Source organism: Cynara cardunculus (genome assembly GCF_001531365.2).
Source record: "Cynara cardunculus var. scolymus isolate 2C chromosome LG 5, CcrdV1, whole genome shotgun sequence".
NCBI classification, from domain to species: Eukaryota; Viridiplantae; Streptophyta; class Magnoliopsida; order Asterales; family Asteraceae; genus Cynara; species Cynara cardunculus.
This window is the reverse complement of record NC_037532.1, coordinates 36,426,034-36,441,803: the sequence shown is the minus strand read 5'-3', so window position 1 is coordinate 36,441,803 and position 15,770 is coordinate 36,426,034. Positions and strand designations below refer to the sequence as shown.

Sequence of the window (15,770 nt, the reverse complement as noted above, 5' to 3'; positions counted from 1 at the left end):
ATATAAAATCATCAAGTTTGAGAAACTAAACGAGTTAATCGACCTCAAATTCGAACTCATAAACAGGCATCAAGCTCAAGCTCAAGCTCAAACACTGAAAACATATTCGAGCTCGAGCTTAAACCCTTGAAAAAGTTAGTCGAGCTCAAGCCTGATATTAATTTACGAGCCTAGCTCGACTAACCTGCTACTTGACTCGACTAGGCTCGTTTACACCGTTAACGGTACCAAATAAAAGCTACAAGACATGTTTTACTTTGCATCATCAACAAATGTCTACAAATGCCATCAAACCACTAAGTTTTAACAATCAGAAATTTCTGAGTTATTTTTGCCAAATATTTTTAGAACTAAAAACATAAATTAATTCACTTGGATCAACAACAACATTGTTTACAAACTAAAGCCCAAGAGAAGGACACTGCTTTCGAGCATGTTCCGGTATCAGTTTAGCCAAAAGTTCCAACGATGCGCCTTTCAACTCTGCACGCGAGATAACAAACGTAAGAATCACGAGCGTAAGGAAAATTGTGAACCGAGAAAAAGAAAACGTTTTGAGTTTTAACCTTGAGATTTGAAATTGAAGAGGGGCGGCAATGGGCGGCCATTTGGGAGACGGGTGCTTGGGTCACGAAGCTCGTCGAAGAAAGGATGGACGCAGGCCTCCAACTGTTCAAGAAAAGGAATAGACGGTGTGAGTACTCGTGAAGGGGAAAGTTCAAATGAGAACCGTATTTGAGAACCATTATATGCATATATAAACACATACACACACATTGATGCTTATACACTAATAAAGTATGTACCTGTCAATTAGTATATTCATCGATATAGAGGGAGGTTCAGGAAACCTCCAAAAAATGAAAAACTGAGGAACACCCTGGTAACCATTCAACTGGACGGTATGCACACGTGCATACAAGTAACTGAAGTTGTTTTTTTGTTTTTTATGCACGTTTCCATGTGCATATCAGACAAATTGCTTACAAATTACTTGTATGTACATGTGCATACCGTCCAGATCAACGGTTACCGAGGTGTTCGTCAGTTTTTCATTTTTTGCGATTTTCCCTGAACCTGACCCCTCGATGTATATGTACTATATACAAGTATATATGCATTGGTGCATATACTTATTGAAATTCATATAGTGTATATGCATCAATGTATATACTGCTAATAGGTTCTCAAAATATTTGTCGTAGTCTCTTAGGTCCCGTTTGGTTTGCGGGACTAGATTCAGAATTGGAATTGAATTTCATTCCAATCCCATGTTTGGTTTGAAAGATTTCTTGGATTTGAAATCCCACAAACATAGGATTTTTTTGAAATCCCATCAGGTTGGTATTTCAAGGGATTTCGTAGCATTTGTATGTTATAATGATTTAAAATACGTTAAAAATATTTATTTTGTAATAGTCAATTAATAAGAAGATAATTTAATTATTTTAATAATTATTTGTAAAATTTTTATAAATTATTGATAAATATTGCACATTCCGAATCCTACTAACCAAAGATTTCAAATTCTTCCAGGGACGGACCCAAAGATTTCAACTATATGAAACAAATATAGGGATATTTTTCACAAAATCATCATTGATCTGTTGGTTAGTTCATTGCTTTTCATTTGTGAGGTCCTGTGTTTAAGTCTTTTATTGCAAATTTTTTTCAAAAACATAATAAATCTGAAATTAAAAGCTAAAAACTAAAAAAATGACACTAACGGATTCAAACTTGGGCCTAGGGTGGAAGAAAAGACTTGCAAACCAACTCAACAAAAGAGAAACTTGTGTCCTCATTGTAGTTTCAAAATATATACAGTGGCACACAAGAAATTGATACGATGGCACTTTTCACGACCCTATAATTTTTTTCACAATAGTGGAACGAAACGGTAGCACGTGCCACCATAAAACCCCCCCGGGTCCGTCCCTGAATCCTTCCACGAAATCCAAATCCCTCAAAACCATTCCATCAAACCAAAAGACCCTTGTTAAAAGATATTGGCTTTTAAAGTCGTTCATGAAGTAGTGACCCCAATACAAAAGAAACAAAAAGGAAAAGCATATTTGATCCTTAAGGAGAAGCAAATTGGTCTAATCTCCGACAATGTGAAGTGAGAAAAGATATGATGGACTTACAGCATTGCACCGCAAATTAGGAGAATATTGGAGGAGTCTTGAAACAAGATCTACAGCTTCCGGGGGCATTCGCTTGTGAAAAATCTATGTAGAAGAGCCAAATTTTAGATTACGTGTGAAGCGACAGACCTTATAAATTTTTTCAAGTAGTGGCACGGACCGACCCAATGTAGTGCATGCAGTGGCATGGGCCACTGCTTCGTTCCTCCGCCGTAGCGTAAAAAATTATAGGGTCGTGAAAAGTGCCACCATATATATTTTGAAACTACAACGAGAACACAAGTTTCCCTTGGTAGAGTTGGTTTGCAAGGCTTTTTTTTCCACTCCAGACTCAGAGTTCAAGTCCCATTAGTGTTTTTCTTAGTTTTTAGTTATTAGTTTCAGATTTATTATGTTTCTAAAAAAACTTGCAATAAAAGACTTGAGCATAGAACCTCACGTATAAAAAACAATAAACTAACCACCAAATCAATGTTGATTTTGTGAAAAATATCCATATATTTGTTTCTTATAGTTAAATGGTGCCACCACTTGAAAAAAAAATCCCAAGTCCATCTCTGAGTGGTGGCACCATTTGGCTATAAGAAACAAAGATATGGATATTTTTCACAAAATCATCATTCGTCTATTGGTCAATTCTTTGTTTTTATATGTGAGGTCTTGTGTTCGAGTCATTTTATTGCAATTTTTTTCATAAACATAATAAATCCGAAATTAAAAGCTAAAATTTACGAAAAATGACAAATGAATTTCGAACCCGGGTCTAGGTTGGAAGAAAAGCCATGCAAACTAACTTTACCAAGGGAAACTTGTGTCACCATTGTAGTTTCAAAATATATGGTTGCACAGAACAAAATGACACGGTGGCACCTTTCACGATCCTATAAATTTTTACACTACGACAGCGGACAGAGAAACGAAGCAGTGGCCTGTGGCACCGTATCCTATAGGGTAGGCCCACCCCTGATGTGAAATATTACTATCACTAAATAGCAAAAGACATTAAGAGTGGGATCCTCACTTTGTGCCATGGGTGTGCTTTGATTTGAGGGAACTTAAACTCCGTGTAGTTTGGATTCATACATTTGATTTCTTCACGAGTTGGGGTACCAAGGACCTAGAAACAACAATTTAACAAACAAATAAGCAACACAAAAGATTCAATTTGGAAAATAATAGGAATCTATCGGGTATGTTGACTTGCCTTGATGATTTCAACAAGCTGGTCAACTCCACTCTCACCTGGGAAAAGTGGCTAAAAGTGCAGAACGGGCGCCAAGGAAAATATTTAAATACATCAACCCACAAAATATAGCAAGTAGCGGAAACTTCAAATGAGAAACATAAATATTTTGAGAACCTGGGAACCAACTATTCCATGTATTATTCATGATAAATAACCCCGAGGGTGCGTTTGGTAAGCTGGACAGGACAGAACATGGATTGATGTTCCAAATTTGGCACGAATTTTATGCAGACAAGACAGGAACAGGGTGGAACAGACCTCATGGAACAAGGTGAAACAGACCTATGTTTTACCAATATAATCTTAAAATGAAACATAATTCTCTTCTAAAACATCAAATATGTCTCCCTCTTCATATTTTATTCGTTTTTAAAATTTTGTTTTATTGTATTTTATACCCTTTGAACTCACTTTATTGTCGTCAAAATATTATTTCCATACAGTTTCTATATTTTGATTAATTTATGTAATTTATTAAATATTAATAATAATAAAAATTAGAAAATAAATAATACTTTTATTTTGGTGTCATTTTAATCGTCTTGACAAAAACTTTTTAATGATATATTTTGTTATAAAAGATATTTATTTTATTCTAAATTAATAAATTACATAAATTAATGAAAATATATAAACAGCCCATTAGGGGTAAATTGGTCATGTTATCTGTTTTGTCCGACCAGTTTTGTCTTACCAAACACTGGACAATTGTTCTGTTTTGTCCTGTCCTATCCTATCTAGATACCAAACGCACCCTAAATAATCATGAATATCATGCATTTCTATGAATCATGAATATCTATCACAACATTCATCACGAATAAAGCATGAATAGTTGGTTGTCATGTTCTCAAAATAAGAACGTTCTCATATGTACCTGCCTCATGGCAAGTAATAGCTCTATATAAAGAGATGATGTTGAAAAGAACCTGTCCTAGAAGAAGTTCAGCAAGGACGCAACCAACTGACCATATATCAATTGCAGTAGTGTATTCAGTTGCACCAAATATGAGTTCAGGTGCACGATAATACCGAGAACAGATGTAGGATATATTTGGTTCCCCTTTGACCTGTTACACATAGGCAAGAGAAAATTAAAATCAAGAAAGACCGGAACCTTGTTGGAAGGAGTCAACGTGAAAAAATGAGGCCGAACCCACAGGGGTGTCCTAAAAGAATGGCGGTCTTCAAATTGGAAACTCGAAAATCATGGGGTACTTTTGTACCGAGCTTGTTGGACGTGAAGGCACCCATCGAAGTTTGAAAAGGCAAACACCACACATACCAATACCCATCAAATTTAGGGGCTGTTTGGTTGGTTTCCATTAAATTCTGTATGGATAAAGTTGTCTGTGTGCATTAATCTGTCTGTATAGATTGGGAAGATTTTTGTTAGCGAGGGGTTTTTCATAGATGGAAAGGCTTAACTGGTAGGGGCATGTTTGTGAAAAACTTCACTTTCTGCATAAAGCTCCCCCCTAAAGCTTACTGAATAAGCCATTACCAAACAGTCATGTATAGGGGACTGAATAAGCTGTGAGTCCCATTAAGCTCACTAAGCTGCTAACAAACTGACCCTTAGTCTTCCACAGCTTAGACCTGGCAACCAAAACAGCAGAATCACCACCTAAATTCTCTCTCATGCACATAATCGTGCACATACAATCCAACGACCTCCGACCCACTGCAACAGAAGTCCTAGATTGCAATAGACAGACTCCCTCCGGCCCCAAATAAATGTCCAAAATGAAAAGGCACACTATTTGGGGAGGGAAATGAAGGTTGACTGATAAGGGACTGGATACGTCCTCTATCAGATGCGTTTTAAAATCGTGCATATCTGGTACGTTTGGCCTGGGATGTTATGGATTACCACGAGATGGCTAAACAATATAAGACCAAGCCACTTGAATTGCAAACGTCTCTAATCTCTAGCGTCTATCTGCTATTTAGACAACCTTATCCGTTGAAAGCAAAGCTAGAAGATAAAAGTAATATATAAAAGAATATAGTAAGCCAAACGAATATATATAGGGTCAGGTTTAGGGGAAAACCATAAAAAAGTGAAAAAATTGAGGAACACCCTAGTAAAACCTCTCATGCGGACGGTACGCACATGTGCATCCAAGTAACTCGTAAGCAATTTGTCCGGGATGCACATGTGCATAACATGCATATATGCATAACAATAAAGAAACAACTTCAATTACTTGTATGCACGTGTCCATATTGTAAAGATGAATGGTTACCAGAGTGTTACTCAGTTTTTCATTTTTTGGGGGGTTTTCCCCTAATCCTCCCAATCTCTCTCTCTATATATAGCGTTTCTGCATTGAAATTAACTTATGATCAAACTTAAAATTACCAGAACTTTTGCACTCCCAAAGTCGCAGAGTTTTAGTTGGTGAGTATGAGGGTTGACCTGCAAAGCAAGAGGTTTATATGTTATAACATGAAACCCTTATAAAGCCTTCCATTTGGTGTTTAAAAAGCGAAGAGAATAAGCCTTAAAAGGCGCACCAGAAGATTTTGCGGTTTAATGTCTCGGTGGCAAACACCTATTGCATGAATATATGCTAGCGCTCTAAAAATCTGAAATAAACTCAAGAGTATCACACGTTAGTTGGATGATTTACTTCCACAAAATAAATTCAAAGGCCAGTTTGCACTTGTAATTCATCTCAGCCAAGTCTTAACAGAATAAGTCTAGGCATGATGCATAAAAACATCCTCAGCAAATACAAGTATAAGCACGGGATTAGGTACCAAAACAATCATAGTTGTGTTAAACTTCTTCTAGAAGCTTGCTGGAACTTTGTGAGCAAGGATAAGGTTTCAAACAACACACATAAAAGAAAAATACTTGGGGGGTGTTTGGTTGGTTTTCCAATAAGTCCTGTATGGATAAAGTTGTCTGTGGATTAATCTGTCTCTATAGATTGGGAAGGTTTTTGTTTAGAAGTGTTTTTCATAGATGGAATGAGCATTTTTTTTTATTGGGAAGGACATGTTTGGAAAAAAAACTTGGTTTTCGGCATAAAGCCCCCCCCCCCCCCTTCAGAAGTTTACTGAATAAGCCACTTTCTATTTCCTTAAGCCACTACCAAATTGTCATGTATAGTTGACTGACTGAGCTGTGAGTTCCATTAAGCTGCTAACAAACATGCCCTTAAGCAGGCTCATGAATAGAAGATGAAAATAACCAAACTTTACATGAGAAGTACAAACCTGATACGTGTATAGTTTGACATATATCATAGGCATCCTCTGATTTGCCTTACTGTAGTGTCTTGTTACGCGATATGCTGTCTCTGGCACGTATTCAAGAACCAAATTGAGATAAAGCTCGTCCTTGTCTGTCGTTGAAAAGAAGCAGTGTTTGAGTGAAACAACGTTGGGATGATCAAGAAGACGCATTGTCTGCAATTCACGGTTCTTGTATCGCTTATCCTGCAACACTTTTTTAATTGCAACAGCTTCTCCCGTTTCTAAGCACTTCGCCTGCAGAAGTGAAGGTATGATAAAAAATGATAGATGGTCAAGGTTCAAAATGGCGTGAGGACGAGGTCAAGCCTTACATGCCACGGCGAGGATGCGGCGTTTTCAGGGCGTGGCATAAGGCGGCAAATTTGTATGTCATATATAGAATTATATATATACTAGAGAGAGAGAGGTTCAGGAGAAGACCCCAAAAAAATGGAAAACTGAGAACACCCTGGTAACAATTCATCTAAACAGTATGCACATATGCATACAAGTAATTGAAATCGTTTTTTGGTTTTTATGCACATGTGCATGTTATGCATACCGGACAAATTGCTTACAAATTACTTGTATGCACATGTGCATACCATCCAGCGGAACAGTTACCAGGATGTTCCTCAGTTTTTCATTTTTTTACAGTTTTCCCCCGAATCTGACCATATATATACACATGTATGTTTTCTATATATTATTCAATCAGGTAATGATATTAAAAAAAAACTTGCATTAATATTAGAAGAATAGTCTTTTATTAACTATTCAAAATAGAACGTAGAATGATAATTTTACAACTTCGTTTTAATCGTGAGTCAGTGAAATGTAAGAATTAGTGAAACTGTGAGTGATGTGATTAGATAAATCTATAAAAAGTGTAAAATCACAAAAACAGAAAAAATATTTTTTTATGAAAAAAATCACGCCTTGTAAAAAAAACGCACGCTGTGGTGCGCCATGGCGTGAGCCACGCCTTATAGAAACAATATAGGCCTTATCGTAACGGCAGAGATGCATCTTACGCCATATTGCTCCATGGCAGACGCACACTTTTGAACACTGAAGATGTTGTACATGAGGTTAACAGCCAATTTTGCAACATCATTGGATTTATGGATCTTGACGTTGACCTTTCGTAAAGATCATTGACAATTCAGAACATATGTCTAAAGTTTTACCTGAAATACGATGCCAAAAGAACCCTGGCCAACGACACGCTCCGCCATATAGCTTATCGTCTACAACACCAATCAAGAAAGATAAAGTTAAATATATAAATGTTTTTAAAACAAAAACTGCAAGAGATGATTAAGGCTTCATTACTCATTAAGTAGAAGGCTTCATCACTCAGCTCCAAGAGGTGAGTTTCATAGATACAGCCATATTCATTCCATTTCTACCCTTTCATGAAAAAGAAATCAAGAGACCCTCAACAAAGAAATTGTCCCACCACACCCATCTGCCTCAACGTTCCTTGCCTTGTTGGTATCATTCAGACATATTTATTCCATATTTATATCATTCACAGTTTTTTCAGTACAACAAGCACACATCAATGTAACTTTATCAATACAGTCAACTAAATCCCTACAGACAGCTTAACCCATTCATGACTTAATGAAAAAACAACCAAACAGCCCCTTAACTCATTGATCATATATTAACCATATTTTCCCACAAAACATTTAACATGGTTTGTTGACACCGTCCAGCATCCAAACCAATAACACCAATAAACTATCAAACATGCGTCAAACAAATTTCTTGTTTCAAAGGAACTATGGTATTGTTTTAATCTCCGCTACGCTTTACACATTACAGGATTCTTTTTGATGAACTATAACCCTGTCTTCTTTATCAATTGTCATCCCATAAAATCAAGTTTATGGAACTAAGCAATTTTAAGATACAATTACATGTCGCTTGTGATGATAGAAATGATGGTACTAGGAAAGTACAACATTTCTAGGCAAGATTCTGCTTAGGGCCGATTGTTAGCAGCTTAATGAAACTTATAGCTTATTTGGTCAACTATTCATGACTGTTTGGTAGTGGCCTAATGATATAGAAAGTGGCTTATTCAGTAAGCTTTTAGGGGGGAACTTTATGCAGAAAGTCAAGTTTTTTCCAAACATACCCCTCCCTATTAAAAAACAAGCTCCTTCTATCTATGAAAAGCCCCTCCAAACAAAACCTTCTCAATCTATACTGATAGATTGATTTACACAAACAGCTTTATCCATACAAGACGTAAATGGAAAACCAACCAAACAGCCCCTTATTCCATATTCTGACAAATTGATTGAAAAATACCTGCTTTGGTTGACCATTTCTACCTCCGATCGTAGTAACAATTATGTGTCCAGTTTCAGTCCCGTTACCATCCACCACGGTTGCCTCCATTTCCTAAAGCACAAGGCAATCGTGAGAGAATTGCAGTACAGAAGCACCCAACATATATAAGACGAAAGTTCAAAACGATTTTGCCTAACTCAATGAATAGCAACCTTTTCCACCTTGTCGTCTCTAATCTTCATATCGTTGATTTCCTTCGGCAGTTTTTCAACAAACATAGCCTTGCCAACAGCTTCTCCACCTGCAGAAGGAGCCATTCCACCGGAAGCCATTTTGGGTCCAACCAAGTCAAGGAATTATATTGTATTTCACTTAGACGCCACTCAGATTATTGAGCATCTGCATAACAAACAAAATACAAGACATCACTATCCTTAAAAGAAGTTCATAATCATAATCTAGAACACTTGCATCAAGGACAAATCCGTCATTAGACTTGCAAATCCGCATTCTAACGCATCCTTAGAGCATCTCCAATGGAGGTTCTCATAAAAACCCAATTTTTGCACTTTTGTTTGTCACATCATTTCCACCTCACCAAATTAAGAACTTACATAAAACTTCACAACGTTAGTTCTTATAAGAACCCAAAGGGCCTTTGGCCTAGCAATATGTGAGTCCTTGGCCTCCTAGGAGGTCAAGGGTTCAAACCTCACCAAAGGTGAGGAGGGTGTGTGAGTTTATTTGTTCTATTTGCCATATATAAATATTATATACTTCAAAAAAGGGGAACCCATTTTGTGGGTTTCCATCTACTTTTTCAACATCAATAACAATTATAAAGTCAATAAAATATATAAATGAACCAACAAAAAAGTCATTTCACACCAACTTCAAGGTAAGAACCAAGGTTCTTGTACAAGAACTTGAAGGAGGCGAGGTTCTTATAAGAACTTTCCACAATGTTGGTTCTTGTAAAAAGCTACACTTTTTGCTTATAAGAACATTGCATTGGAGATGCTCTCATTAGTTCAAAGTCATACTTTGCAAGATCCAGCCGTTATGTCATTGGTAAAGTACAAACTCACATATCAACGTGTTATGTTACGCATTTTAGCAAACCAGAAGACGAGAGGGGACATTGTCACCTTGAAATCAACATAGTTGGCACTCACTATTACAGGTAACCATGATGGTCCGTTGAGGCGGTTGAGCTGTTGGTTGGTTTTCCATTAAGTCAAGTATGGAAAAAGTTGTCTGTGTGGATTAATCTGTCTATGTAGATTGAGAAAAAATTTGTTTGGGATGATTTTTTCATGAATGGAAAGAGCATTTTTTTCTAATTGGGAGAGACGGGTTTGGAAAAAAACTTGACTTTCTGCATAAAGCTCCCTCCTAAAAGCGTACTAAATAAGCCATTTTCTATATTATTAAGCCACTACCAAACAGTCATGTAAAGCTGACCGAATAAGTTGCGAGTCTCATTAAGCTGCTAGCCTGCTAACAAACTGGCCCTATTTCTCATCCACCAAAACACAAGTTGCATCATGTAACGACCTGCTTCTAGCAATACTTGGCGACAATAATGTACAGAAACTTTCAGATTAATAGCACTGGCAATGTTTTGCTTCTAAGCATGTTGAGATATCTCTCTAATATCTCATTCGTATCCCTTTCTTGTAAACAGTTCTCATTTTGGGTTTGTGAAAAGCTTCCTTTCCATCAAATAATTGAAATATAGAACCCTAGAACAACGCTAAAAATCTCCTACACAATTGGAAGGTGCGTTACTTTTTTTTGTTACTGTTTTTCTTTTCTCTATGGAATGGCTCATAAATTTACAGGCATACTAGTAGTAGTACTTTGAAAAAGGAAAATGATAATGTTACAAGGGCAGCCCAAGTGAACTTATTTAGATTTCATGATCAAGTTCTGGTATTTAAGTTGTTGATTTTCTAAATCATCATTACCCGTCATGTTATTCAAGAAACAACTCAAACTCAGCTTCTTCTTCTTTGGTTAACCATGGGTGTCCAGGCTCATCCCGGGGGCCCTGGAGAACAGAAGTTTTCGAATTCCCAAATTGGTAGGAAGCGGTTTCGCTCTTTTTTTTTTTTTTTTTTTTTTTTTTTTTTTTTTTTGTATTGTCGATCTCTGATGGCGATTGGAATGATATAGATTGTTTTTCAATGCAATTGCTAATGTTAAGACGAGCCAAATGTTGGATGTGGGTTCCGTCAGCAAGCTGCACATGCTAGCTAGCCTGTTGTTGAAGGAATCTGAAAAGGAATAAACACTAGAAGCTTTATATGCATAGGATGACTAGCATACATTCCACTGTTTCTTTTTGGTTAACCGTGGGTGTCCAAGCTCACCTCGACTCGTCCCAGGGGTTCTCACCCTCGAGAACAGCCTGGAAAATTCCATTGGACTTGAACCGTGACCTATTATGATTTCTCCTAATAGAATGTTAGATGGTGTCATGGTGATAAGAAAATAAAAGGTGGAATCTATGTTAGCTATCATCCTCTTATAAACCTTATGATGTTTCTTCCTTTTCAGGTCCCTTCAACAATTCAACTTTTCAGGTCCCTTCAACAATTCAACAACAGGCTAGCATTTGCAGCTTGCTTCATAACCCCACATCCATCATTTGGCTAGTCTTAACATTACCAATTGCATTAAAAAACAATCTATACCATTCCAATCACCAAAAGAGATCTCCAACACAAAATTCCAAAAAAAATAAAAACTAGGGCAAAATCATTTCCTACCAATTTGACAATTCCAAAATTTCTGATCTCCAATCCTCAATCAATCCTTCAACTTTCATTCTTCCCACATAAATCCAGCTCAAAATTCTAACCCCAAACAAAAATCAAACAACAACAACAACAACAACAACAACAATAACAAACCAAATATAAATCAAACAATATTTACCCGTATGATATAGCTGAAAAATATCTCGAAATCTGCAAAACTTGGATCAAATTAAGCACCGAAAATTTGTCTTTTTTTTTTACCTACAAGAATTGAAATAAATGTTTTAGAGAGAGAAGGTAAAGCACCGAGATGTTGCAGAGATCTTCTTTCTTGCAAGATTTGACCATGTGCGACTCTCTCTCTCTCTCTTCCCCTCTCTCTCTCTAGAATTCTTTTTTTGATTTTTGATTTTTTTTTTGCAGGGCGGACTTCAAATGGGTTTTATGAATATTTTGTCTGTTAGCAGTTTAGAGGTCCGTACAGACATCTGACGTGGAAATGGTTGAACGGCGATCAAATAAATACTACTGACATTAAAATAATCGGGGGTTTGTTTAGCCTACGGAGAGGTGCAGTGTAAATATATATAGATTGACAGGTATTAAAGATGTTTATAGCCGTTGATGTTGTTGAAAATAAGTTTGACCCTTGAGGGTCTATTCACGCGCCAACTAATTTTGACTCTCAGAGAAAAAGAACAAAAGCCAAAGCGTTTTTAGCACGGAAGTTTGTTCAACCTTAATAATTCAATTGTTTTTATTTTATTTTTTTAACGGTTGATGTTTGGTTAATTTGTGTACCCATGAGAATGAGACGGGAACCTCAATCTTTTTTCCGTCTTTGATTATTTATTTTTATTTTCGTTTCCGTCTCCACCGAGAAATACAATCACATCCCCATCTCTAACGGGAAACGAGGATTCCCAACAGAAAAACGAAGATTTTTGTCATTCATATAAGTTATTTTAAGTTAAATATGTAAGAGATCATACATGTTTAAATGTCAAATATTTTCAATAAACCTAAAACTAAAATGAATTTAATTTAATACAAAAAAACCACATCATCGTATAATAATTAATAACCTAAAACAAAAAAAAAATCAATTTAATCCAAAAAAAAAAAAAACTTAAAGTCAAATGTACCAAAAGATATTAAGTAATATAAAACTATATCGAGTAATATACAAAACTTATCGAGTAGTTGTATTTTGACTTGACATCCAAATATTACATATTAACATATAAAAAAATAACAATTTTAGATTATAAACCTGGTTAGGAAATTATGATTTACCGTTTTAGTTGAAAAAAATAATATACATATATATATATATATATATAATTCATTAATTGATATATATATATATATATATATATATATAACGGGTACGGGGCAGGGAGTACGATCCCCGTCTAGTCCCCGGTTTGAGACAAACGGGGATCCCCGTCCCCGACCGAGGTAGGTGGACCGGGTTCCCCGACGAGTCGGGGCTCATTCTCATGCCTAAATTTGTGTGTACCTTCATTAATTTTATGGGTCTTAAAGAACAGTTAAAAAAAATCCTTAGTGATCTTACAAAACTCGAATTGGTAACCTTTAAGAAAAATCTCCAAAAGCTCAATTTTTTTGTCACTTGATAAACCCCACAAAGGTATTAATTCAATACTTTATTATAGAGACTTGAGATCACGTGAGATAAGGTTGTTTTCGTGAGACACGTAAAACAACATTTTTATGCTTGAAACTTCACAGCAAAACAATGTGAGTGTAACCTTCACAATGTTTTTGTTGTGAAAGTTCGGTTTTTTTTTTTTACCTTCATAACATTTTGTTATGAAGTTTCAAGTGTAAAAATGTTGTCTCACGAAAACAATTTTGTGTCACGTGAACTTAACCCTTATTATGAATGTTGTTGGGCTCCTTTTTTTATTTATAAGTGGGTTTTGAAGGTGAGTTTACGTCGATTGGTAATTCCTCTGGTGGTTATTAATGGTTTATAGTTATCGCAGGTGAACCTTCATGGCTATAAGGGTTTTAGCAACTTCTTGATTCAAACTAGGGCTGTAAACGAACCGAACGTTCAGCGAACCGTTCGTGAACCGTTCGGCGGGAAGTTCGTTTATGTTCGTTTATTTAATAAATGAACGAACATGAACAAATTTTTTTGTTCGTTTAGTTAAACGAACGAACATGAACAAGAGTCTCGTTCGTTCATTTATGTTCGTGAACGTGCGTTCATTTATGTTCGTGAACGTTCGTTCGTTTATGTTCGATTATGTTCGTTTATGTTCGTTTATGTTCATTTATGTTCGTTTATGTTCATTTAGGGATGTTCATTTATGTTCGTTTAGGCATGTTCGTTTATGTTCATTTATGTTCATTTAGGCATGTTCGTTTATATTCGTTAAGACTGTTCGTTTATGTTCGTTCGTTTACGTTCGTTTAACTTGTTAACGAACGAACATAAACGAACACGAACACATCATATTTCTAAACGAACGAACACGAACACAATTATTTTCGTTCGTTTACCGTTCGTGTTCGTTCGTTTGTTCGGTTAAGTTAAACGAACGAACACGAACAAGCCTCCGTTCGTGTTCGTTCGGTTCGTTTACAGCCCTAATTCAAACCCAAGGAAGATAAGATTTTTACCACATCTCATAAGTCTTAACGAGTGTGTTACATGCCAAGTGGTTATTGTTGTTGGTTTTTGCTACGATTAATTTCAACCAGTGCCAGACCTAGGTTTTTTACTGAGCGGGTGCACTTAAAGTCCTGCAAAGGTGTCCAATATATGTTGGCCGAATTCCATTGTTTTGAAGGATTTTTAAGTTTTTTTTTGTTGATTTCGGGATTTTTTTTGGTTTGTTGGTTGATTTCAAGCAACATTTTTCGAGTATTTTGGTTAAGGTTCATTGTATTTTCTAATATTTTAGAGCACCCTTCAAGGTTTAACAGACATATCTTTCATACCCAAAATAAAAATTCTACTTACAAAAATAAGTTGAGAGAATGCACGGAACCCCACTTGGGGTTTAATAAGTTTGCCCCGATTTTAACTTATCATTTTAAATTAGGGGTGTGCAAAACCTGAACGGTTCGAAACGTGAATCTGAATCCGAAAATAAGGTATTTATGCTAAACCGGAATGCTCCAAAATTTAATCTGAAAACCGACTTTCGGATAAATTTTGGGTTCGGGTTGGGTTTAATTTTTGCCACTCAATCCATCCAAAAACCCGAAATATGTAAACATATATATTTACTTATCTAATTATCTTTGAAAATTCTAAAAGTCCTAGTCGGTCGTGCTCTTTTCTAATTTCTAAGCATACTATCGATTTATCAATATTCTAAATCGATTGAATATATATATATATAGGGGCCTATTCAAGGGAGAACTGAGTTGTTTGTGGTAACTGTGAGAACCAATATTAACCACAAATCAATAGATAAATTATGAAATTTATAAATTTTGTAATTTTAAATTAAAATCTTAATGCAATGATATTTTTGGTATTTTAAAACTCTCCTCTCTCCTCTCTTCTCTCTTCGGCCACCGTCCTCCGGTGATACCACTATGATACCACTGTGATACCTAAAAATATTGACTCTGTTAAACAAAAGATACATTGTGATACCTAATCATATATAAGATGCATAGTGATACCACTGTGTTACATCTTCGATCGACCACATAAACGACATCAATGTGATACMYAAGCAYATATATGATGCATTGTGATACCATTGTAGTATCATAGGAGGACGGTGGCCGGAGAGAGAAGAAAGGAGGGAGGAAAGTTTTAAAATACCAAAAATATCCTTGCATTAATATTTTAATTCAAAATTGCTAAAATTATAAATTTCCTAATTTATCTATTGATTTGTGGTTAATATTGGTTCTCACAGTTACCACAAACTAATTAGTTCTCATTTGATTAGGCCCCTATATATATATAGGGGAGCGATCAAATAAAAACCACTCAATTTGTAAAAACCGTAAAAACCTCATTCCACCAATCATAATTTTTCATGTTGTTCATATTTTTGTAATTAT

At 35.8% G+C, this 15,770-nt stretch overlaps 1 protein-coding gene across 2 annotated transcripts; it reads right to left on the bottom strand.

The window, feature by feature from the left end:
• Positions 1–224: 224 nt before the first annotated feature.
• LOC112513619 (shaggy-related protein kinase alpha-like) lies at positions 225–12,119 on the bottom strand. 2 transcript variants are annotated; one of them, XM_025119940.1, is made up of 13 exons: positions 11,887–12,119; positions 9,156–9,342; positions 8,962–9,054; positions 7,827–7,886; positions 6,619–6,891; positions 5,911–5,982; positions 5,756–5,812; positions 4,320–4,460; positions 3,349–3,399; positions 3,166–3,261; positions 2,145–2,228; positions 567–669; positions 225–483 (listed from the first exon to the last, which is right to left on the bottom strand). In XM_025119940.1, exons 2-13 carry the CDS (start codon positions 9,273–9,275, stop codon positions 401–403), a joined length of 1,233 nt encoding a protein of 410 aa, XP_024975708.1. In that variant the 5' UTR covers positions 9,276–9,342; positions 11,887–12,119; the 3' UTR covers positions 225–400. The 2 variants fall into 2 exon arrangements, with proteins under 2 accessions (XP_024975708.1, XP_024975709.1); XM_025119941.1 differs by having other exon boundaries at positions 9,165–9,342; positions 11,887–12,076.
• Positions 12,120–15,770: the final 3,651 nt, after the last annotated feature.